We start from the raw sequence: 23,221 nt of genomic DNA, 5'->3' as shown, positions 1-23,221 counted from the left end.
GCAACGCCTTTGCCCAGCTTCTGTTGTAACCTCACCTGGGAGCGGGCTCGGGACTGTGGTACCCCAGCCCTGGGTGGCATGGTGCTCCTGTGCCACAAGGATGAGCTGTGTTGGCAAGGCCCGTGCAGTGACAGCTCTGCTCGGGTTGTCAGCGAGTGCTCCTGGTGATTGACCACCACTGTGGGAACAGCTGCCCAGGTGGCAGGCAGGGCATACAGCCAGGTGGAGGAGAGCAGGGCCAAGGGGAGTATAGAGGGGGTGGGAAGGACTGGATGAAAGAGGAGAGGTTTGGGCTGCGTATCAGGAAAAGGTTCTGCTCCAGAGGGTGGTGGGCATGGAACAGGCTGCCCAGGGCAGTGCAGACAGCCTCGAGGTGTGTGGAACTAGGAGCTGGACTTGATGATCTTTATGAGTCCGTTCCAGCCCAGGATGTTCTATGATTCTATGAAACGAGGGGAACAAAGGCTGTAATTCTGCCTGGGCAGTGGGGTGGGGTTCTGCAACACTGTCCTACTTATTTATCTGTGGATTTTTGTCTTTGCTTTAAGCTTTGCATGGCACGTGTGTGTGCTGCCTGCCCAACTCTGAGTAGCGCTTTGTCATGAACACAGATATTTTATTGCATTTTTTCCTCTTTCTGTATGTTTGAATTATTTTTAGGTGATTGTGCTATTAGCTATACTGCCCAGCGAGGCCTGGAGTGAAGGTTTTGCTGTACCTTTTTATTACTTTTTAAAGCTATCAGTGCGTTCCCAGAGTGCTCCTCCTCTCCCTCTCCCCTCTGCTCAGTATTCATAATCAAGAGCCATTATGGTTGTTTATTAGATGGTGGTTACAGCAGTTTTCAGTATGCATATGGGGATGCTTATGTTTTGTCTCTCCACTTCTCATCCCATCCTGATTGCAGAATAAAGCTGTTTTCACTCCCACCCCTCTGGGCCCACCTCTACCTTTCTTTTCTCTCCCTCCTCTTTTAACTTCTGATCTATGAAAAACTGCTCATTGATTTCAGGTGCCTTCCAGCCGACGAGAACCTGTATGAAGTATGAAGGTTCGCAGTGCCATCTCAGCCTCCCTGGAGCAGATGTTGGAGGCTTGGCTGAGTGCTGCTTGCTGGGGATGCCTGCATGCCCTGTCCAGGTATCTCAGATGCCTCAGGGTGCCTCAGGTGGCACCAGACAGACAAGCAGGCAACAGGGCCTGTTCCCAGTGCATGTGTCTGCATGGAAGTGTCCACACCTAAACAGAAATGACTTAACTGGGATGGCTCCCCCAGAGCCTTGCTGATAGTGCTGCTGTGTGATCCTATGTTCCTATCTACGGGGACAGCAAGAGCTGTGCAGCACCCAAGAAACATGCAGTGAGTGACCTTTAAGGCCCCCACCAGATCTCCAGGCTTTTGGTTGCCTGAATGTCCAAAGATGATGGGCAGGGCTGGGTAAGTCTCTTTCCCAACAGGATCCAAGCTTGTGGTGCTCCCAAAGTGGGATGAATAATCAAACCCCACATTCTCATGAGGCACATGACATTTCAAGGAAATAGGAGACGTCATGTGAAACCTGGAGTACTTAAGATAGTCGCTTTTCAAACAAAAAAGGCTTTTTAAGAGTTGAATGAGATCAGTGTGTAGCCTGGATCTGACAAGAGGAAACTCTGCTCCTTTCATCCCGGCTCTCCGTGCAGAAGTGGGAAATTGGTTCTGTGGTTGGCACTGAGTTTGTCCTCTGCTCTTCAGCTCAGTTCAGCCCTCTGTAACCCTTGCTTAACAAGTGACTGCTCTGAATGCTCTATCAGCCTCTGGAAGCCAGCTTGTACGCAAAGGGCTTCAACAGCCACATCAAAACTGAGCCCTACGCAGAGAACAGCGAATCCTTGCTCAGGACTTCTCCTGGCACCAGCACACGCTCACCTGGATGCTCTCCTGGACTGATCCTGTGCAAGGGGGCACTGAGTACACTTTCTGATGCTGTACTGCAGCTCTGATAGAGGAAAGGGGATAAGGATTATCTGTGTGAACCTGCCCCGTGATCAGCAGCCAAGCAGCAAGTCCTCAACAGCCTCCGCACCTGAGCACTGCTGTGCCAGGAAAGGAGAATGGTCTCTTCTTGTCCCTCTTGGGCTTGGCTGGGACAAGCATGGCAACCGAGCTGGGAAAGGGCTGTGGTGCTGCCAGGAAATCTGAACCCTCTGGGCAGGTCTGGAGCTGAAATGAAGCTGGTTAGGGCCTCCAGAACTACTAACACTGGTGAAAGCATGTACATTATATTGACATTGGTTCTTCCTCACAAGCTGAAGATCTTTAGAGACCAGTCTCCTTCCAACATTTCAGCTGCAACATAAAAAGCCTCAAGGAGCATTTCCAGTATGGCAATGATGGGAGCACGCCGCTCCCAAGATCTGTTTTACATGAACTGAGTCTGGGAGAATCAAGGTGGAGACAAGGATCTCAGGAGCAGAACCTGCCCACTCCCACCTGCGTGCTCGGGAGTCATGCTCCGTCTTGCGCTGCTTGTGATGCAACGAATGGCTCAAGCTGTGCTACAAGCTCAGCCCAAACTCGGGAGCAGAAAATGAACCTGCCCAACTCCTTGTGGTTAGGACATACTCCTGTGAAGTGAGAAAGGTGGGTTTGAAACCCCGAGGCTGATGAAAGGAAACTAATTCAGTCATCTTATTTGCAGGTGAATTCCCTAACTGCAGAGCTAGCATGCAAAGGAGCAGGCTGCATCCAAAGGGCTGGAGGAGGAAATGCTCCTACCCCATAGATCAGCCCGATCAGCACGCTGCCACACAACCAGTCACAAGGAAAACTGCCTGTTCTTTAGAGTGGAGGTAAGAGAGATTATCTGCCTCTTAACTGCCATCAGCACTCAAGAACATCCAGGCATTCCGGCCTCAAAAACTTCAAGGATCCGTGCACTGCACTGAAATAGTAGATCTAGCATCTGTGATGGAAGTAGTATGATGGCTGCTCTGTCCTAAAGGCACCACTTCAGAGGATTGGTTTAATACCACCAAGCAAACCCACTCCACTGCAGTTAGACCCCTTCACTCCCCACCTTAAGCCACGATTGGTCCTTTGAAAAAAATCCTGGGCAGTAACTAAAGATTGTGGATCCAGTAACGACAGAGCAGCCAACAATCATAGCCTTCCCAAATGCTCAAACTCACCGCGCTTTCACTGGTGTACGAAATAGCATGAAGCTCTAGCCTTACCCATCCCTCGGTAACACTTTTTGTAGGATGATATGAAGGCTTTGCAGCTCAGAACTGACCTCTGGAAATGTAATGATCTCATACCGGGTTCTCAAATAATTGGCTGACTCTCATCCGATCGCAGAAACAGAATGGAGTGCCTGTGCAAAGTTTCCAAGCAGACAAGTCACATAACTGAGAACAAAAAGATTGGCTGCTTTCCTAGAGGAAAAACACAAGACCAGATGTATTTCACACAGTGTTATTAACACATTTTCATTTTGATTTTTACAATATATACACGTGAACATTACATTATTTAATACGAGCCGCCTGGAGTCAAACCTAATCAAACTGGTCCATAAACAGTCTATATCAAATAGCGGTATTTTAGCAAAGAAAGAAGTCTAGTGGTTCTACCCAAAGCCTAAAAGAGCTGAAAGGAAACCCAGTGATTTTCACGTTCCTGGATAATAGTTTGTGCAAAATGGTAATTCAGGAGAGCAAGTGGAAGATTATTTTCAAGGTACTGAAAGCTCTAAGGATGACAGTTACAGGACTGATTAACTTCAACTATGGCATGAGTGCTACAGGGACAAAGTACTCAGACATCACCAGTTTCTGCCTGGACATTCCCAAAAGCCTGATTTAACGTCTCACATGTCAGAGACAATGTCAGATAATAACAGACAGTTTGTACACAGGATAAAAATACTCACTGAGGAGAATTAATGCGTTCAAGTAAGTTGCTCAAGTGCCATCCTTTGTGTGACTACGGGAAAGCTCTGGCTCCAATGGCAGGGCCTGTAGCTCTTGAAAGGAATGTTGTGGACTGCCATTCAAAAACTGCTTAGCAATTAAAGATGAGGTTATTAACAGTAACTCGGCCCCCTACATCACCTGATGCAGGCATTAAGTGACAGATGCAGACACTAACGCTAGGCCAGAACACGCTTTCCCGTCTGCTTATTCATGATTTAAACACTACCACTAAAAAAAAAGGTAGCAACTCAGATGTATGCTTTCAAAAGACTCACGTAAACCTTACACCAAGAGAACAACAGAATTCCTTACACGAGTTTATACCACCGCCGCTTTCTTTCCTCAAGATCAGAGCCCTACAGCTGCAGCCTTTTATTTATCAATGCTCAACACTGCTTTCCATCCATCCTGGTGATCACAACTTCCGCTCATGCCCTCCGAATGAATGTTTTACACAAAATACTTACTTCAACAACATACAAAGCACTTTCTTTATCTTTCAGAAACTGAATATACAAAGCTTTTTTTTTTTTTTTTTTTTTTCCAAAATATTTCCATAGGCAAAGGATTAAAAAGGATTTTAATTATACACATATGGTCACAACTCTGCCTTAAAAAGATCATTGGGAAATGTACATAAGGCCGCTTGTAAATGTACATCATCTCATGTTACTGTTACAATGTCGTATGTCCAGAGAAAAAAATTGACAGTATCATACATATTTGCTTTACGCTGGGAGAAGGCTATTCAAAAATACAGTACTCTTCTGTACAAAAAAATCATGCCACATTTATTAAGATGGAAGAAGCATTGGTTTCTGCGATAACCAAAGTTTTCAGTCCACTTCTTTCTCACTACGCTTATTATCCCAACTTAAAATTTGAACAGACTGATTTCCCCAAGTGTCCATATGAACAGAACCAACAGCTATGTTGTAAACAAAACATAATGTTTCTCACAATAGTTAAAAAAAAAGCCGGTTCATATTTCTGAAACCATATAAAGATAGAATTTAAAAAAATCACTCTTAATTTGCTGAAATAAATTTACATTATACAACACTATATGCCAGGGGAAGAAAGGGGGACGGGGATATGAATATACACTAAAATGCAAATTTTTGTCCCAAAAAAGGGTAAAACAAATTACATTTACAGCATGAAGGTTTACAAATGTACATCTGTACAACCAAGGTAAGCGTCACTACTAAATTAGCAAGGCTTGTAATAAACATCAAAACGAGATTTGTTTTCAAACTGTAAACTTACACCTATTAACTACACGTATACAATGCATATATTTATAGGAAGCAAAAAAGCTATCTGGATATTTAATCAATCATGCTTAAATGTTGAGCTATCGAGTTTACTTTTCAGTGGCCCCTCTTCTCTTCATCAATACCTATTTTTTTCTTTTTTTTTTTTGCATCTACAGTGAGAAAGCAAAACAAATGCTCAATGCTTTCAAATCCTTACAGTTCTATATGCAAAATAAAAAAATACAAATCTCTACTCTTCCTGCGTTGTAAAACTGACTGTAAAGTTAATACAGGGTTCACTCCTCTTCCAACAGCGTGCTCTGCTGAGTGGATGCACCGCCGCCACTCGATCCCTCTACCTTGTACAACAATTAAATATAGAAGTATATACAGCACTGTTGTTGTCAATACATCGCTAGAGAAAACCTAAGGGCACTAATTAAAAAAGAAATAACTGTCCACACGAGTGGTGAAAATTGTCCTTTCAGGTTCCCGTGGTCTTGTTATTCTCTGCTTTCATTTGCTGTGCCCTGCTCGTTATCTGATAGCACTTTGTGAACCACCAAAATACAACTTAACTTTTCGACATGTTAAATAATGTTTATGCAGCTGATCAATTTTAATCTGGTATAAAAGACTTCACACGAAAGGGAAAAATAAGGATCAATTCTATATACAACTCTATAAATCTGTTGTGCTATGATGTTGGGTAGACCTACCAGATTGCAAGCCAGTGTATTAAAAGAATACTGTACTTTTTCCCTTTAAAAACTATTTCAGTGACTTTACAAGGTAAAAATTTACAAAATATGTGACAGCTATTTTGATACAATTACATCATATACAGGCATTCTGTGCTTTGCCAGCCATCCAATCTGATAGGTCTCCTGATCAGGGCTGGAGATTTTTTATTTTTATTTTTTATAATTCACTCCCCAAAAATATACAAAAGAATAAAAATTTTACAAATGGATGAACAAAGTCAATAAATAGATTTAAAAAAATCAGAACATTTATAGTTAAGTTGTACGTTTTGATCATTCACAATAAAATTCTTCCATTTCCTTTCCTGCCTTTTACAGCATCCCATTTGGTGGTCCACCAATTGGCCCCAGATCAGCACTGTTCTTCAGGTAATACTTTTCCAGCTTGGCCAGAATGTGTTTGCCGTAGGTGTATTTGCGCAGAGTTGTGATGTGGGGTCGAATCTGTAGGAAGAAACTCGTTATTTTTTCCTTGCAAATTGCAAGAGGAGTCACTACACTTGTGAACTATTGTATTAAAAAAACAAACAAGCAGCAGCCTATCATTTCACAGCTATGGAAGCTTCTTGGAAAGATGTAAAGTGGGCGATGTGAATCACCAAGCAACTGATGTACCTCTCATATTGTAAGTATTCAGTTGATGACTCCACTTTTGCTTTCAGATTTCAGGTCATGGATTTCTTCAACATCAACAAATGACTGAAGAAGCCAACAAAACATTACAGTGTGTGATATAAACACAACAGACAATACTAGCAGTGCTATCCTAACACGTCACCTAATCCAGTGGCAGGTGAGGCTGGGCTGTCCAACAATCACAGAATGGCCTGAGTTGAAAAGGACCACAGTGATCATCTGGTTCCAACCCCCTGCTATGTGCAGGTCACCAACCATCAGACCAGGCTGCCCAGAGCCACATCCAGCCTGGCCTTGAATGCCTCCAGGGATGGGGCACCCACAGTCTCCCTGGGCAACCTGTTCCAGTGCCTCACCACCCTCTGTGTGAAAAACTTCCTCCTAATATCTAACCTAAACCTACCCGTCTCAGTTTAAGACCATTCCCCCTTGTCCTATCACTGTCCACCCTCCTAAACAGCCATTCCCCCTCCTGTTTATACGCTCCCTTCAAGTACTGGAAGGCCACAATGAGGTCTCCCTGGAGCCTTCTCTTCTCCAAGCTAAACAGTCCCAGTTCCCTCAACCTTTCCTCATAGGAGAGGTGCTCCAGCCCTCTGATCATCTCAGTGCCTCCTCTGGACCCGCTCCAAGAGCTCCACGTCCTTCCTGTACCGGGGGCCCCAGGCCTGGACGCAGTGCTGCAGATGGGGCCTCACAAGAGCTGTGTAGAGGTGGACGATCACCTCCCTCTCCCTGCTGGCCACCCCTTTTTTCATGCAGCCCAGAACACAGCTGGCCTTCCAGGCTGCAGGCGCGCACTGCTGCCTCATGTCCAGCTCTTGTCTACCAGGACCCCCAAGTCCTTCTCCGCAGGGCTGCTCTCAAGGAGTTCCTCTAAGCAGCTGGGGACAGAGCAGTGCAGGAAAACAGCATAATGGAGAACCACCCCGAAAAATGAGCTTTCCCATGGGAGCAGCCTGCTGAGCTTGCAGGTGGAAAAGGGTGGCAGCTTGTTTTGTGGGAGTGCCCTGTCAGCAAAGGGGAAGCAGAACTCCTGCAGGAATATACCCTGTGTTAAACAGCCTAAAGCTAATGAGGCATTTTTGTTCCTCTCAGGACAATTCGTAACTAGAAAATGTGCCCAAATGTTAGGAATTATGAGGATTGTCTTTGGATTTTTTTTTTTGCCGGGGCAGAGAGAGGTGGGATAGGATGACAACTGCAGAGCTCTTTGTTACCAGCAACAAGAGAGACCTGTATTTCTTCTGCTATGCCAATGCAAGTGACAAATACTATTGATTTTTTTCAGTTTAAAATTATTTTCACAGAAAAGCTGAATAAAGAGAGGATACAAAATTCATCTTTGAAGACTATTCTTCTTAGAGACCTAAATATGTTACACCCCATTAAGTACCCCTGAATTTAATGTCCATGCACTAAGTTCTAGATCATGGATTTTAGTTTTAACTCTAAAAGGAAAAGAATTCTAACAGATAAAGCAGAATAATTGTGCAGAAATTTTCTGAATCAACAGAACTATACTAAAATGTACCTTGTGCATTATTATCTTCCGCTGAGCAGGTTCAGCCATATCAATCATCTTCTGAACAACATAGTTGGCATACTGGTCCTTCATCATGGTGTATAAGGCACTGTGAGGACCATCATTCTGGCAGCAGACCTCATCAATAAGTAAAGCTCTTTCAGCACGAGAAGCATGAGTTACACATTTTTCGACCACGTTGCTGAAAAACAGGACAGATGGATTCTGTTACCTGTATGTCACATCCTTCTAAGTAGCAATTTTAAGTTTATCTGAACTCTTAAGTGCCTTAATACCACTGGAGAATTCATTTTAAATACATGACATTCCAACTTCTAAATCTTTACTTTCTAATAGCTGAGTACGGTAAAAGATTATATCCAAAAGTCATCTTCTGATACTTAGAGAAGTGGTTGTACGAGGACTGCCCTGAAGGTTATGCCTCTTATTTTGTTATGTTAGCCACGACATCAGAAGCAGATGTTAGTGCAGCTGAACCTTCCCACCAACATCCCGTTACGTTTTGTTGCCGTGTGACAGATGGCAGCAGAGGGGCAGTCTGATAAAATGGCAGCTGACACGGAAGCACGGATGAAGCAAAAGGCGTGCTGCTGAATTCCTCCATGCAGAAAAAATGGCACCCACTGATATTCATCCATACTTGCTGAACATTTCCGGAGACCAAACAGTGGATTTGAGCACCCTGAGACGATGGGTGGTGCGTTTCAACAGCGGTGACAGCAACACAAAAGACAAGCCATGTTCCAGACAGCCATGCACAGGTTTCACACCAAGAAAATAAGAGCATCTCAATCAGCTCATCCATGGGAATCAGTGAATTACAAACAGGGAACTGTGTATGGAGCCAACTGTCAGCCTCAATGCGTTGGAAATGACGGTGGCAATGTTGGGACATCACAGAGTTTGCACCAGGTGGGCCCCATGGCTGCACACAGAGGAACAGAAAGAACACCACATGCAAGTTTGTCAAAACTTCACACTGAGCCAAAATGAGGCTGAAGGTGACAGTTCCCTGGATCACAACACCACTGGTGATGAGATGTGGTGTGACAACAGCAGTCTGTGGAGTGACGACACATGAATTCTCCACTGAAGAAAAACTTCCAGATGCACCCTCAGTGAGTAGTGATGGGTACTGTCTTTTGGGACAGGAAAGCAATGATCCTTCCATGTACCTTGGAACCAGGACAGACCATCAACTCTCACCACTACATCACAACGCTGACTAAGCTGAATACTTGAGCTTCCAGAGCAAGGCCAAAGAAGACGACAACCTTTCTATGGCCACATGGTAACACCAGGTCCCACACCAGTCTGGAGATCATGGAGCACACTGCCAATCTTGGGTGGACTGCCTTACCTCACCATATAGTCTGCATTTGGCTCCTTTTCACTTCTGTATGTTTGGGCCAATGAAAGACAAATGTTGCCTGCTCGGGCAGCATTTTCCTAGCAATAGTGCCATCATAGCAGCTGTGAAACAGTGGGTCACCTCCACGCGTGCAGATTTTCATGAGCACAACATGCAGGCTCTTGCTCACCACTGGTGAAAATGCATAGCTACTGGTGGTGGATATGTTGAAAAATGCACTTTGTAGCTGAGAGTATTCTGTATCAAACAGTGGTATTATGCTCTTTGTATTGGTTGCAGCTTACATGGAAATAAATAGGAGGCATTACTTTCAGAGTGACCTACTCAGATACACTGGACTTTAAGCTGTATTTGTACTGTAGTATATCTGCTTTTATCTATGGATCCTTTTAGGATGTAACAGAGAAAGGCAGATATGAAACATTCTATTTTTTGAATAAAGAATCTCTTCAGGATCATGCCTAGATCAGAGAAGCCTTCAAATATTTAGTTATGAAGTCTATGACTTCCAGATATCTCAGAAGCTGAAAATACCATCAATGAATGTAAGTCAGCAACAAAGTGATTCTTGTCCTAGATCTGTACTTCAGAAATTAAGCAAGTTCACAGAGAATCAAAGAATCACAGAATGGCCCAGGCTGGAAGGGACCTCAAGGATCATGAATCTCCAACCCCCTGCCACATGCAGGGCCACCAACCTCCCCATTTAATACCAGACCAGGCTGCCCAGGGCCCCATCCAACCTGGCCTTGAACACCTTCAGGGATGGGGCAGCCACAACCTCTCTGGGCAGGCTGTTCCAGCACCTCACCACTCTGTCAAGAACTTAAGAACAATGAAGAACACGAATAGTTCAACGTAAGAAAATAATAAATAAGTAAATAAATAATCCAGATAAAGCTGCTACTTTGCATACAAGTGATTTTGAAGACAAATGCTTCCCTTCCCCTCCCTCCCCCCCAAACACTGCATTTCTGCTTAATGTTGATGACAAAGCTCATCTCACTGTGTCATCCAGGATCCAGTGTATTCTCCTTAGCAAAAGGCACATCCATTGATGTCCTGATAAAAAACATTTAAGGATTACTCTTAGGCTCGAATTTTAGAGTAGTTCGTAGCCTTTGAGTCTTCCTAGCACATTAAATTCTTGTCAGGCTTAAGCAGCACTTTTACAGCTAGCCTTTTTATGACTGGACCCATAAGACAGCGAGGAATTCCCAGCTCATCATCAGCAGATTATCATGCAGTTTCCAGGACAGCTTTTTCAGCTGCCTCTGGTCATCCTCATATGCCTCTCCTTGAGTCTGGGAGTCTCTTTCCTGCACTTACAGAGGGTGAACGAAAGACACTCCAAAAACCCAGCAAATCTCATTTATCTTACTTCAGAACAGCATTTCTCCTTTCCCTTCCCCAGATCTGGAATTCTGCAGAGGATAAAGCACCACTACTTTGCCCTTTATACAAACACAAAATATCAGAAAAAACATTACCCATGGGGTAAAACATCATATCCTTTTTGAAATACAATAAAAAAAGTCCAACACTACAACTTTAATATAAGAAAGCTGTGCAATACCTGGCAAATTTGTGCTGACTCAGAGCTAGGACTTTTCCTCTTATTTCTGAAACTATTTTACTCTTGTCTTCAGGACGACCATGCTCCAGTACGTGCTGAATAACGTAATTTCCATATTGATCCTGAAAATGAGATGACTTCAATTTTCTTTTGTGTTCATACCAAGTCATGCACATAGATTTTTATTTGTGTAAAGTTTCAACAAGCTAATTGCACGGATATATGGAAAAATGCAATAATATCATCATCATCATGGAAACAACGGGATGCAAAATATACTGCATCAAGAATTACTCTATGGATGACTAAATGTACATGGAAAACATAAATAATCTGTAGAAATGGCATTTTGCTTGAGTATCTTAACTCCTCCTAAAGAAACAAGACTTCAAAATTAATACCATCCTTCTCTATCAGCTCTCATATCTCCCTGAACTTTGGTTCCCCAAGACAATTACAGTTTAACACAGATTTCATGCACAAAATACCACTGAGAAGTAAACTAGGCTGTGAATACAAAGCAAAAGGCAGTTCTTGTCTTTTCTCACATAGGAATTCCTACTGAACAACATGAGTCCCTTCCAGTATTTGAAACTGATTCAATTTCAGATCCATTTATTTTGTTTGCTCAAAACCACGACAGGAACTTATGTTGTACGAGGTCTTTGGCCTGGCCTTCTTTTAGAAAAGATGCCCTATTTGTGTTTGAATATGCAGAACATGCATTTTTTACAACATATTTCTGTTCAGACGTTATCAGAAGTTATCTGAAGGACAGCAGTGATAAACTACAAATAGGTGAACTTTGCAACTCAAAAAAAAAAACAACCACAAACACAACAAACTAAATCTGTGCATTTACAACGTATACTTGAAGCTACAGCCAAAAGTGTAAGAAAAAGGCTTTTTATATCTTCTTTGCCTCCCAACTTCCAAATTCATTTTCATTAAAACTATGGAAGGAAAAAAAGACAAAAATCATTATCTACAACACTAAAAAGAGGCAAACTCATTTAAGCTATTTCATACGCTACGACACAAGAATTCATTACCATCATACAAATAAGCTCCACAAGGCACCAGAGAAAGGAATACACACACTAACCTGCACTAGTTGTTCTGTGTGCTGATGTAGTTCTTCTAAGATTGGCAAAGTCTGCTCAGCAGTGCAGTGCTCCAGAATGCGCTGAATTACTCGACAGCCATACGGATGAGTCGAAAGCACGAATACCTTCAAACAGAATTGCAAACCGAAGTCAAACCCAGCTGAAGCTTACAGATGCACTAAGAGCACCGTGTTTAAAATGGAACTGAAATTTGCCAACTACTTTTATTGAAAACAGAAAAGCTTTCACTGCTGATATCACAATTCTACCTCCTTTTTTTTTGGTGTCAAGTGCAAATCATACAACTACCAAAGAACACAAATTTTCCATAAGACGTTCCTGGCCTACTTAGGTGCAAAGAAAATCTTGACACTCTGATCCTTAATTAAGCACTGCTCACTTCTCAAGTGTTCTTTTTAACTTTGTTTTTCATTTTAAAGTTGAAGATTCTCCTTCCCACAGAAAGAAGTGAGATCACTGCAGCTAATTTTCATGATTTTCATATTCCCTGCTACGTGTTTAACATTCACAAATGAGGCATTATAAACATATGGTCATAATCCTACTCACTGTTTTTTCCTTACTTCTCTCAAAGTCAGGTTTGTGTTTCTAGGAATTAATTCAAAATATTTAAGGTTCTTTACTGGTCAGAACTGAACAAGAAGAACCTTGTCTGATTAGACAAAGATTCAGATAATATGGGTGAGTGATAAAGGTGTGTCCTGTTATGGGACATGACTGAAGTGCAGTATTTTTCATTTGTCACTTGAGATTAGCTACTTTATATGTGTGTATATATATATATATATATTAATATATTTGGGTTTTATGGACAGATGCCCAACAAAGGAACATTTTAGTCAGTGGGACTCTATTTATATTTTAGAAACTGCATCTCACGTACTCGGTATATACTGTTTGATACAGAAAGACCCAACCCTACACACCTCAGTGTGCCACCTACCACCATGCACGACAGTGTTTCTGGTAGTGTGGTGGGAGATAATCTTATCGTAGACTTTGTTAAGAAACACGTATGGCCAGCCATTAAAGTGGAATTTACTAACAGCCACATCAATACCATTTTTACAGTTCCTTGAGACTACAGAAGTACACGTTTGTCACAGAGTGTTAAAATCTTCTTTAGCTGCAACGTGCTCTTTAGCCTGTGGCACAATACCAATCTTCTATGAATATAATTTTGTTGGAAAAAACAAACAAAACAACCTTGGTTAACAAACACCTTCTTCCTCCCCTGCCCTTAACACTACCCAAACACATAGGGAAAAGATTAATATTTTTTCAAAGGATTTTCCTTAATGGTAGATATTGATTGGCAAACTCTGGAAGACAGAGTTACAAGGTAAGTAAAAGAAGAAAAAACCTGAAAGGAAATTTTAATGAAAAGTGCATGTTAGAGATCAGATACACCAAAAATAGACACTAAAAGTTAGGAAGGAAATTTAAAGTGGCACATCACAAAACCCAAACAGCCTGGCCTTTAGCCAAGTACTTCTACTGGCTTTTACAGAACACCCGAAGAAATTTTCTAGAGCTTCACATCCAACATTCATCTTTTTTAAAGCATCTTAACTATCTGTTAACAGCTTTTCCATTTTACTATCTCTTCCTTTACTCCAGCTTAATATTAGCTGGCTGTAAGTGAGCCAAACGCTATCTTGTATATGCGCACAGCGCCAAAAGCAAATTGCAAATCAAAGCAACCCTACAGAAAAGGAAATGAACTGTTAACACTACCTGTCCTTTGAATGCATCGATGATGAACTGCAGCGACTGGGGCTGAACACACTCGATACACTTTTGCACAACGTGATTCCCATTTTGATCTTTCACACATTTCAGAACGTGACCATCCAGCTCTTTCACCATTTCGTTCTGGAAGAAAAGATTAGCTTTGTCTTCACGGTGATTTTTTTTTCTCAAAGGAGTATCTCTTCACAGTAATTGTTCACTTCTCCTATTTACCAGTGATCTACTTGTGTGTCTCAACACTTTAACTATTTTTGGTCTCTAGATCTTTTTACAGCGAAGGGAATGATCCGCAATTTAAGCAAGTAAAAAGGAAGGTGAAATTAAACTGAAACAAAATTAAAAAAAAATATTGTTCTAACTTACAATTACCTGCTGGTCAGGTGAGATAGACTCAAGTGCTTTCTGAATAACACGACAACCATACATCTGCAGGGCCAATGGCAGAACATGACCACGTATGCGTGTTGCCAGGGCTAACTTCTGATCCAGGCTTCCAAACTAGAAGAAAAACAAAACGCTGTTAAAAATAAGAAGGCATGAAGCATGCTGGAATTCACATGACAGAGTAAGAATGTTCATGATGCGTTAAACATTTATCATGCCTTGGTTTTTCCTTTTATTTTTGATGGGTATATTTACCAGAAGCTTTTTCATCATTATTATTTTCCCTTAAATTCAACATTTTGTAGTATTCTACATTCCAGTACAATGTGTGCTTTCAAATGCACGACTTTAAGGGCAGCAGAAAAAAATTAATTTGTACAAATTAGTTTGTACTTGACTAACTGTAGGAATACAGATTAACATTTAGAATGAAACGCCCTACTTATTGAGACAAATGTTACCAGCCAATTAATTACATCAGATTACTGTAACATAGTAATTCAAACCACATTTTCTCCAGGATCTCAAATTTGTACTGGTCAGTTTACATTACAGTAAGCTATAACAGGAGAAAGAGAAAACAACAGAAAAAAGAAGAAGCTGTCCCTACAGCAGCTACACGCTAACTTCAGGTGCCTTGAGGGATCATTCCTAACATGAGAATTTTGGAAAACTAAGAAATAACATGGGTTTTGCTTTGGGTTTTACACACTGGCTGTATTAGAGTATAATCCAACCAACACTTTTCAGCAGTACGTAGCTCTTGCCATCTTATTCCCTCCACAGTGCCTCTACAACCTCCTGAGCTGCTCCACTTTTAACACAGAAGCCACCAATCCGGCTTCAGAATAATGTAAACCTATTGGAAATGTTGCTTCCAGCCTGGCCAGTTCCCACATCTCTCTGGCCAAGTCACACAAACTGCTGTGCTGCCACAAGGCAAGAGCACACACAGCAGTCATGGGCTGGGCTCCATCTCTAACTTTCATGCAGCACTGCCGAGATTTGTTAAACCCCACACTTGTAGTCACCTGAAGCCTTGAAAAAAGCTCAAACAACAGCTACTTCCTGCTTAAATGATCATAACCTGACATCAGGGAGAAGAAAAAACAGCACACGAGCAATATCAAGGGCCTGCACACTGGGTGTCAGCCACACTTTTGAGAAGTTATTCTGATTTAGTAAAAAGAACATCAAGACAAAAGAATAAGCACGCTGTTTTGTAGATTAGTCATTACAAATTAATTCCTATCTACAGCAAGCACCTTATTTCTTACTGAACTTTTTTTTTATTAGACATCTCCCAGCTTCACCAAGTATTTGATACGGTCCTTGATGTAATGTACACTATGCTGCGTACCATTTCTGCATGTATTTCTTGTTTTATGAACAGGCATTGCCTTTTCTTTTCTCCAAAGGCTGAATCTTACAGCCCTTTGATAGCTTTTTTCTCCCCCACAGTTTTCAATTAAAAAAAAAAGAAAAAAAAAAAAAAAGAACAACCAACCAAACCTGTTTTAAATTCTTGTTGAACTAATATGTATTTTGTGATGTGTTCCTCAAAATGTTTCTCAATCTGAGTTCCTTCATATACAGCACCGGACAAAGTTCAACACATCTTTTTCCTTGGGTACAAGAGCATTTTCCAGACCTGCTCTATGCCAAGATGCAAGTATCCTTTAATACCAGTACAAATATCCTTCAAATCTTTGTGTTCCCCACCATCTGCTTAAAGCCTCTATAAATTAAGCTGAAAGACTTGGAAAGTTCAAGTGTGCAGCCTACACTGTTCGTTAACACATGCATCACCAGGGCCAAGAATAAAACACGCCTATAATTTCCAGGTCTGCTATGAACAAAGCAGGGGGAAAGGAACAGAAACACATGTGACTCTTGGGTTCTATATTGAGAGGCCAGTAGAAACCTGCTATAAGGTTAAGAAAAAAAATTTTGAATTTAATCAGACTTTACAGTTTTTCATTCATGTTTTTGTTCATATCCTCAAGTGTTACTCTTACCTCAAAGAACTTCTGAATTACATAGTTTCCAAACACATCAGTCATCAATTGATACGCTGCTTGCAAGATCTCGTTAAACACCATCTGGCGCTCAGCTGGAGTAGCTCGCTCCAGCTTCTGCTGTATAAATCTAAGTGCAACAAAAATGTACGTTATGCTTTACGTGAACAACAGGAAAACCTCTCAAAACACTGCTTCAATGAGACACCTCAGTGCTCTGAAGCACGTATAAAACATTATAAAACTTATTAAAACGAAAGGAGTGCCTCTGCGTATGAAAGAATGCATTTTCGTATAATGATCCTTAAAAACTTTCATTTGCAAAGTATTAAAAGATGAAAAGAATAACTAAGGACCTGATGATGTATTGCTGAAAAAATGTTTTTTTTTTTACATTCCAGACGCCAGAGATTTTGTTTTCTTAATCAACACCTTTTTGATACTTATATACTAGAGTTTACAAGTTGAGTTATAAGGCTACTTCTAACCTGAGTACTTCTATGAGCAGCAACATTTACACTACCTTTATAATGAAATCCCCTAGAAAAGAAAAAGGTCAGCGTAAGAGCATGCATTCCAATTAACGGTACACTTTGTATTACGGTGCCTCCCAGCTCACTCAAACGTTTCGTGTTAGTATGACAATATCAAAGCAGTAAAACATTCTTAATTGATTAACTTTACTATGGTAATTACCTAGAGCCATGCTGATCTTGAGAAAATTCAACAATATGTCCAATAAGGTCTCTTAGTTGAAGATTTGGGAAGCGGTTATTTCGGAAATCTTCCAGCAATCGACTCCGTCCAGAAGGCATAATGTCAGACCTACTGTAACGAAGGCGTGAAGGAGGGAAGAGCTGACTGGTGGAGCTAAAAAGACTGGAGGTACTTGCTGCACTGCGATACTTGGCTTCTGCTCCAGGTGCTGCAGAAATATAGCGACCACTACCATTTGTGAGTCCTCCTACAAGGAAGCGGTTTTGTCAGTAAAAGCCACAAGGAAAGTAAACAACAGCAAACATCAAGTGTACTACATCTACATATACCCTGGAGCCAAAGGAAACAACAGCGCTGTCTCTTGTATTTACCTCATTTTGAATTGAGGAATCGGATAGCTTTATCTTCCAAGAAATAAAGCCATTCTCCTCCTCTTTTTATGTGAGGGCCACCAGGAAAAGACATCTCATTAGAAAAGACATCTCATTAGAACATAACGAAGCAGGTCACGTGACCGCCCACTCAGGCCTACAGACACATTAGAACTGGGTGGGCCTTAGCTTAGTGGCACAGTTCCACTTCACGACCAACAGTGATTCATACTCTTGTTAGTAGCAGTAGCCAATTGTGTCAAAACAGACCATGAAATCTGAACTACCCTTCAGTCCCTGCTGAGGTACCTTTCTGTCAGTTTATAGAGTGAAAGGAGATTTTGGGGAAGGCACATGTGATGCCTCTTGTCATGCTGTACCTGTTCTGCAGGAAATTTGATGACTTCAGCATCCCAGGCTTTCAATCTGGTACCTCTCTGTAAGCACTAAATACATCGAATTTCAAAGCAGGTAAATAAGAACGCTCTACTTAATTCTAAAATAACCAAAGATACATTAAAACTCAAGGTCCTTTTAAAACACCAACTCCTTGCCTTGTTGTGAGAACATGCACTCCTCACTACGCCTTCGCTTTCCTAAGAAGTGAACTGCTCTGCTTAGGTCCCATTCCTTCACTTGCTGTCCCACCATCAGCTGCCATCTCACAGCCCTGTGAATTTCTTCTCACATTCTGCTCTCCCATCAGTAAATTAGCCAGAATGCCACTCTCCCTTCTAAAGCAAGCAGCAATCATCATAATAACCACAAAACAACTCATCTTTTGCAACTACACTATGATTTTTCAAAGAAATACTGCTACTGTAAAACATGCAGAGTATAATATCCCAACTCTACTGCTGCAAAAAAGCCACCAAACTAGAATTATACAGTATGAATTGGAAAAAAGACTGTTTCACAACAAATTATCTAAAAAGTGCAGCACCCGAAAATCCTTTCAAACTCAACCTAAGTATCTGAACTTGAATTTCAAACAAATTGCAGTATGTGCTGTTCGAATGGTGCTCTAATACAAAATGGATTAAAAAAACCCTATCAGCTGACAGTGCCCTAGCCAAAGCCTTCTGTTGGCTCCAAGTATTCATAAGGCCAGGCTACAGCAGAGCTACAGTGCGCTGCTAACAGATTGATGATTGAAGCATCTTTGCTGAAAGGTCAGATCAGAATACCAGAATGCAGTACGTTAGTGTGCTGCAGGTAATACCAGGCATCACTTTATTGCCTTGTATGGGATTGTGCCCCAGAATGTAAGTATTACTTATGTTTTCATAATTCAGTGGTAAGAATCAATAAATAACCAGTAAATTATTCATGTCCCACACTAGTTGTTGTTTTTTTAATAAAACTATTAAAGCCTCTTAATTCCTTACAGCCAGAAAAATCAGCTGTAACTATCATATTTACTTTCTGATAATCACTATTTCCAGAAGAGATGACAATGACATCCTAACAGACAAAAAAGAAAACGAAACCCAACATTCTGCAGGTGAAGCAGGATGCAGACTGATGCTCTGCAGTGGTTTTTCTAGGAAGGGCCTTCTAAACAACAGGGAAATTATACTGCTGATCTAGACTATAACATGTGTAAGAAATCTATCTTCTCTGCACATGCTGTGCAGTAACAGCACTTAATGCCAGGAGAGGGCAGCAAAGCCCCTTTCACAGGAAGTCCTGATAGGACGCTGTGATTTACCTATCGCTCCACTCATCACATGCACTACTCTGTGCCAGAAATAGTAGGGCAGTTTCAACTGTCAGATCACAAACTGCACAGGTCCTAATTAGCATAAGCAATCAAACTGCACACGTGAATCAGGAGTTGTTTGACCATTTTATATATATATTAAAACCAAAACAGAAGTTATCAAACTCACTACCCTTTTAACAAATGCTGCGTGTGCAGTACAACTGCATGCATGTTCTTGAACGTTCCACATTCGAGACTATCAAGTCTTTTCTTGGTTTAATTTGGGTAACTGTCCCTTTTTAAGGGTTAAGAAGACTATGCTGCAATTGAGAGACTCCTGTCTACCTTGAGACAGACACTATCTGAAATGATCATAAGGCAGATCATAATATGGGATGGATAAAAACATTCACCATTCCTAGATGTATATCACACTCCAAAGACAAACAAGCTTAAGCTTGTAGAACCCTGGATGCTATTGTAAAAACTGTGATCTAATAGCTAATTAGTTTTTCTCGTGTCATCTTTTATTACTGCAGTGGTGTTAAAGCTCAGTGACAACTTCACAGCACTGAAAAACAGTAAAACCCACAGATCACACCCCCACTGTCCCAGGTACTTCTGATATGCAGATACACTCTCGTATACAACAGACTAGTTTCTTTAATGTTCATCCTCGTTACAACGTCAGTCCAAAACCAGCAAAGCCATCGTGTGGACACTGAGGACAACCTGCCTCCTCCTTCCTGAAACATCTACTGGGAAGGGCTTAGAAATGAGAAACTGAAATCTGAGTCCCCATTACCCAACCTCTCCTGGTTAACCTACCACATTCTTGTGCTCTTCAAGAACTCCTAACGCTGTTCTACAGGCTCTAATTCCATACCAGGAAGGTAACACAGGTTAATTCCTACCAACCACTTGGGAAAAAAAAGTCATATCCCACTGGATAAAACACCTGAGCTTCCCTGCAAATGCTGACATTTTAATGGACTGCTATCAGGAATCAGCACGTCCACATGATCACAGACCACTGGGGAACAACGCGTGCAGTTTGTTCTTCACATAATCACTTTGCTATCACTTCTGTTCTTGTAATAAGAAGACCTTGATGCAATGAATATTAAGTTGTTCTACAGTTTAATTGAAGCTAAATCCCAGTGGCTGGTCCGTTGGGAAGAAGAGGCACAGAGGCATAAAAGACACATAAGCTGTCTAAAAAAGAGCCTTACTAAGGCTTTAAGAAGACAAATCATGTCAAATTACTAACTCCTCAGCTCAGGTAACATGTTTAATATGAGAGACAACATTAAAAATATGAAAAACTGTATCTATGCAGGCTTCTTTTATAGCATTAGTCTGTTAGTACTTATTACCAAAGCATTTTTCAACCATTTCTAACCAAGACGTACAACAGATTTATTGCACAGGAACTGCAGTTTAAATCCAGTCAGCGTTATTTGCTAGTAAAATATACTGAAGCATATAAATATTTTCAACTGGACTTCTACAAAACATTTTTATAGCCATAAAATCAATCAGCTTCATCTCATCCTCAGCTAAAACAAGTCAACGTTTCCTTCTCACACTGGAAATAAACAGAACCACATACACACAGGTGTACCTACAGTCGCATAGGCACTTTATGAAGCAATGCCAGCGCTTGCTGTGCCTGCTTTGCCCTACTCCTACAGGGCAGGTATGGAGCAGAGGCAATGAGAGGCTCCCATGCTGCTATGCCAAGGGCCTCAGCTCTCGAGCGACCAGCTCTCAAAAACGCTGACCTGAACAACAGCACAAACTGAAAATAACTAACTCCCAAAGTCCTGATTTTAAGAATCCTGCTCCTAAGATGTGGCAACGTACCATCCAACAAAGCAAGCACTGTCAACCTCAGGGAATTTTTAGACCACTTCCATTCATATCTTTGCTCCTGGGAGTGAAAGGGTAGTTCAAATTCATGACCTTGCTGCTCCAACCGATTACAGTAAGGCAGCAGTTACAAACAACTGATATATCCCTTCACATAAAGGGAAACTGACACTAGACCAAGGTAATTAGTGCATTTCTAATTTAGGATTTTGGATAAGAGTTGATGAGAAGAGATAAAAACAGCAAAATATCACAAGTTTCTTGTAAAAGGGAAGCCTTTTTATTAAGCTACAAATTGCAGCAGTGTCTGACAAAGGGGTTATAAAACCATGCACCCTTCCCCAGTATTGTGCTCTAGTGTTTTGGTGGCTGAAACAGGAGCAACTGAGTTTGATGCCCATCTTAAAACAGGAGTGAAACTTAGCTGAACCTGTTCATATAAGCAGGCAGGACAAGTTTTGAAGGTGGAGGGAGAGCTGCGTTTGACAGGCATTATCAGGAGACCAATGGAAACTGCATGCAGACGTGAACTTACAACGTTGTTCTACTCTGAAAAGTGACTGCGCGATAATCGCACCCTTCTCAAAATACGCTCCCTGTTTGACTGCAGGTTTTGCTTCTTATTGGGTGACATAACTTTGGCTTTTTTTTTTTCCCCCCCATGTGAGAACAAAACAAGAAATCTTCCCAGAGTGGCTGATGAACACAGCAGAATGAGCTGAGGACAGGCAGCAGCAGAAGGGCTGACCTTTTTGCAGTGGTTCCCCTTGGGTGCAACTGCACAACTAAGTAACACAAAGGGGAGAGTCCAGAAAATGCTAAAAAATAAAAAAATAAAGCACTGCATTTTCGGTGAAAGTAAAAATCCAAGAGAGCCTCAATTTCAGCACTTCAGATGGACTCAGTAAAAAGTGCACCAATTTATAATAAAGTGTGGAAAAGGCAGCAAGCACGGCAGCCAAAAATGCTGCGTCAATTTTCAGAGTACAACTGTACATTGTGGCCTTTAAACACCGATCTTGTAGATGACTTCGTCAAACTGTTATACTTAGCTCACACTGCCAGTCTGAAATGGATTCAAATCAGTATTTATCAACAATTTCTGCTGACAGAGGCAATCTTCCATACCGATTGCAGCTCATTTAGCATTTACCAGATGTAAAGCAACACAACGTTAAACATTTTGAATTTTAGATAATGCCTTCCAAATTTTGTTCTGAGTATAGTTTTCAGTAATATGAAAACTATTGTGAGAGTACTTCGAAAAGAAAGAAAGAGAAAGATTTCCATGATAACCCCATTGTCAGATGTTCAGAACTTTCTCAAAAGCCTCCATTTGGGCTGAAACTTTCCATGCTTGGTCTCAGCCCAAAGGTGCACTTTGTAGACCTGGAAAAGGAAAAAAGGTAAGTAAAAAAAAATAAAACGTGCTGAAACATCCCCTTGCCCAGTTTTACTTCGGGTATTCAGCACATAACCATGAAGGGAATACTGAACTGCAAAGGTAATATATTTAAATTACTTTCAACATCGTTACAGAAATCACACATTTCTCACTTGAAGTGTATTTTTGGAGGTGGGCACTTTAGTTTTTTTCCCTGTTTTATTTGCAGTAAACTGAAGTACAGGGGTTCAGTTGCCTGCTACACGAACACACGTGCGCACTGGAGTGCACTTTAACGGAGCAACAGGCAACTCAGCTCATCATTACATCCACTACAATTTTAGCATCCCAATTAAATGACCACATCTGCAGTGAAAGAAGATAAAGTTTCATTAAGTTACCTCAGGGTAGAGGCATTCTCTTCTAAAATTACAGTAGGCTGTGGTGGAGTTACTTTAGATTTTAGTTTTCTTATTTATTTTTAAGAGGTTGAGCTCCCACGTCATCGGACCGGCTGACAAATTTCTAAGATGACTGTCACCACACCTTGAAAATATCTCTGATAACCAAAGAGCCACCTCTGACAAAGCCTTTGCTATTTCTCTCATAAAAGCATTTTCTCTTCTTCCCACCAGCTGGTGGGAAGCACTCATCTTCCTGGCACAGCGCGTGGGCCATAGAGCTCACCCGTTCCAAATTAACACGTAGCACGTTGAGAACTTTTCCACACTGCCATGCTAAGGGGCAGCAGTGAAAGTCACTTCACCATTCAACAAAAAAA

The 23,221-nt window shown here is 41.3% G+C and overlaps 1 protein-coding gene across 9 annotated transcripts in view; it reads right to left on the bottom strand.

Annotated features, from left to right (window-relative positions):
* Positions 1 to 3,441: 3,441 nt before the first annotated feature.
* Positions 3,442 to 23,221, bottom strand: part of PUM2 (pumilio RNA binding family member 2) — a 64,174-nt gene continuing 44,394 nt past the window's right edge. For 5 of the 9 annotated variants that reach the window (XM_042892990.1, XM_042892960.1, XM_042893004.1 and 2 more), the window contains 8 exons: positions 17,088 to 17,355; positions 16,392 to 16,521; positions 14,353 to 14,487; positions 13,975 to 14,112; positions 12,216 to 12,341; positions 11,111 to 11,232; positions 8,151 to 8,343; positions 3,442 to 6,424 (listed from right to left, as the gene is read on the bottom strand). In XM_042892990.1, the coding sequence (XP_042748924.1) occupies positions 6,293 to 6,424; positions 8,151 to 8,343; positions 11,111 to 11,232; positions 12,216 to 12,341; positions 13,975 to 14,112; positions 14,353 to 14,487; positions 16,392 to 16,521; positions 17,088 to 17,355 (1,244 nt within the window). In that variant the 3' untranslated portion in view covers positions 3,442 to 6,292. Of the gene's footprint in view, positions 6,425 to 8,150; positions 8,344 to 8,802; positions 9,088 to 11,110; positions 11,233 to 12,215; positions 12,342 to 13,974; positions 14,113 to 14,352; positions 14,488 to 16,391; positions 16,522 to 17,087; positions 17,356 to 23,221 lie in introns of those variants that run through there. The other 4 variants (XM_042892975.1, XM_042893010.1, XM_042892984.1 and 1 more) reach the window with 2 other exon arrangements.

The sequence above is a fragment of the Lagopus leucura genome, unplaced genomic scaffold (assembly GCF_019238085.1).
Source record: "Lagopus leucura isolate 7727_CA_CO unplaced genomic scaffold, USGS_WTPT01 Super-Scaffold_73, whole genome shotgun sequence".
Classification (NCBI taxonomy): Eukaryota; Metazoa; Chordata; class Aves; order Galliformes; family Phasianidae; genus Lagopus; species Lagopus leucura.
The sequence above is the reverse complement of the archived record's forward strand: the minus strand, read 5'-3'. Positions and strand labels throughout refer to the sequence as shown.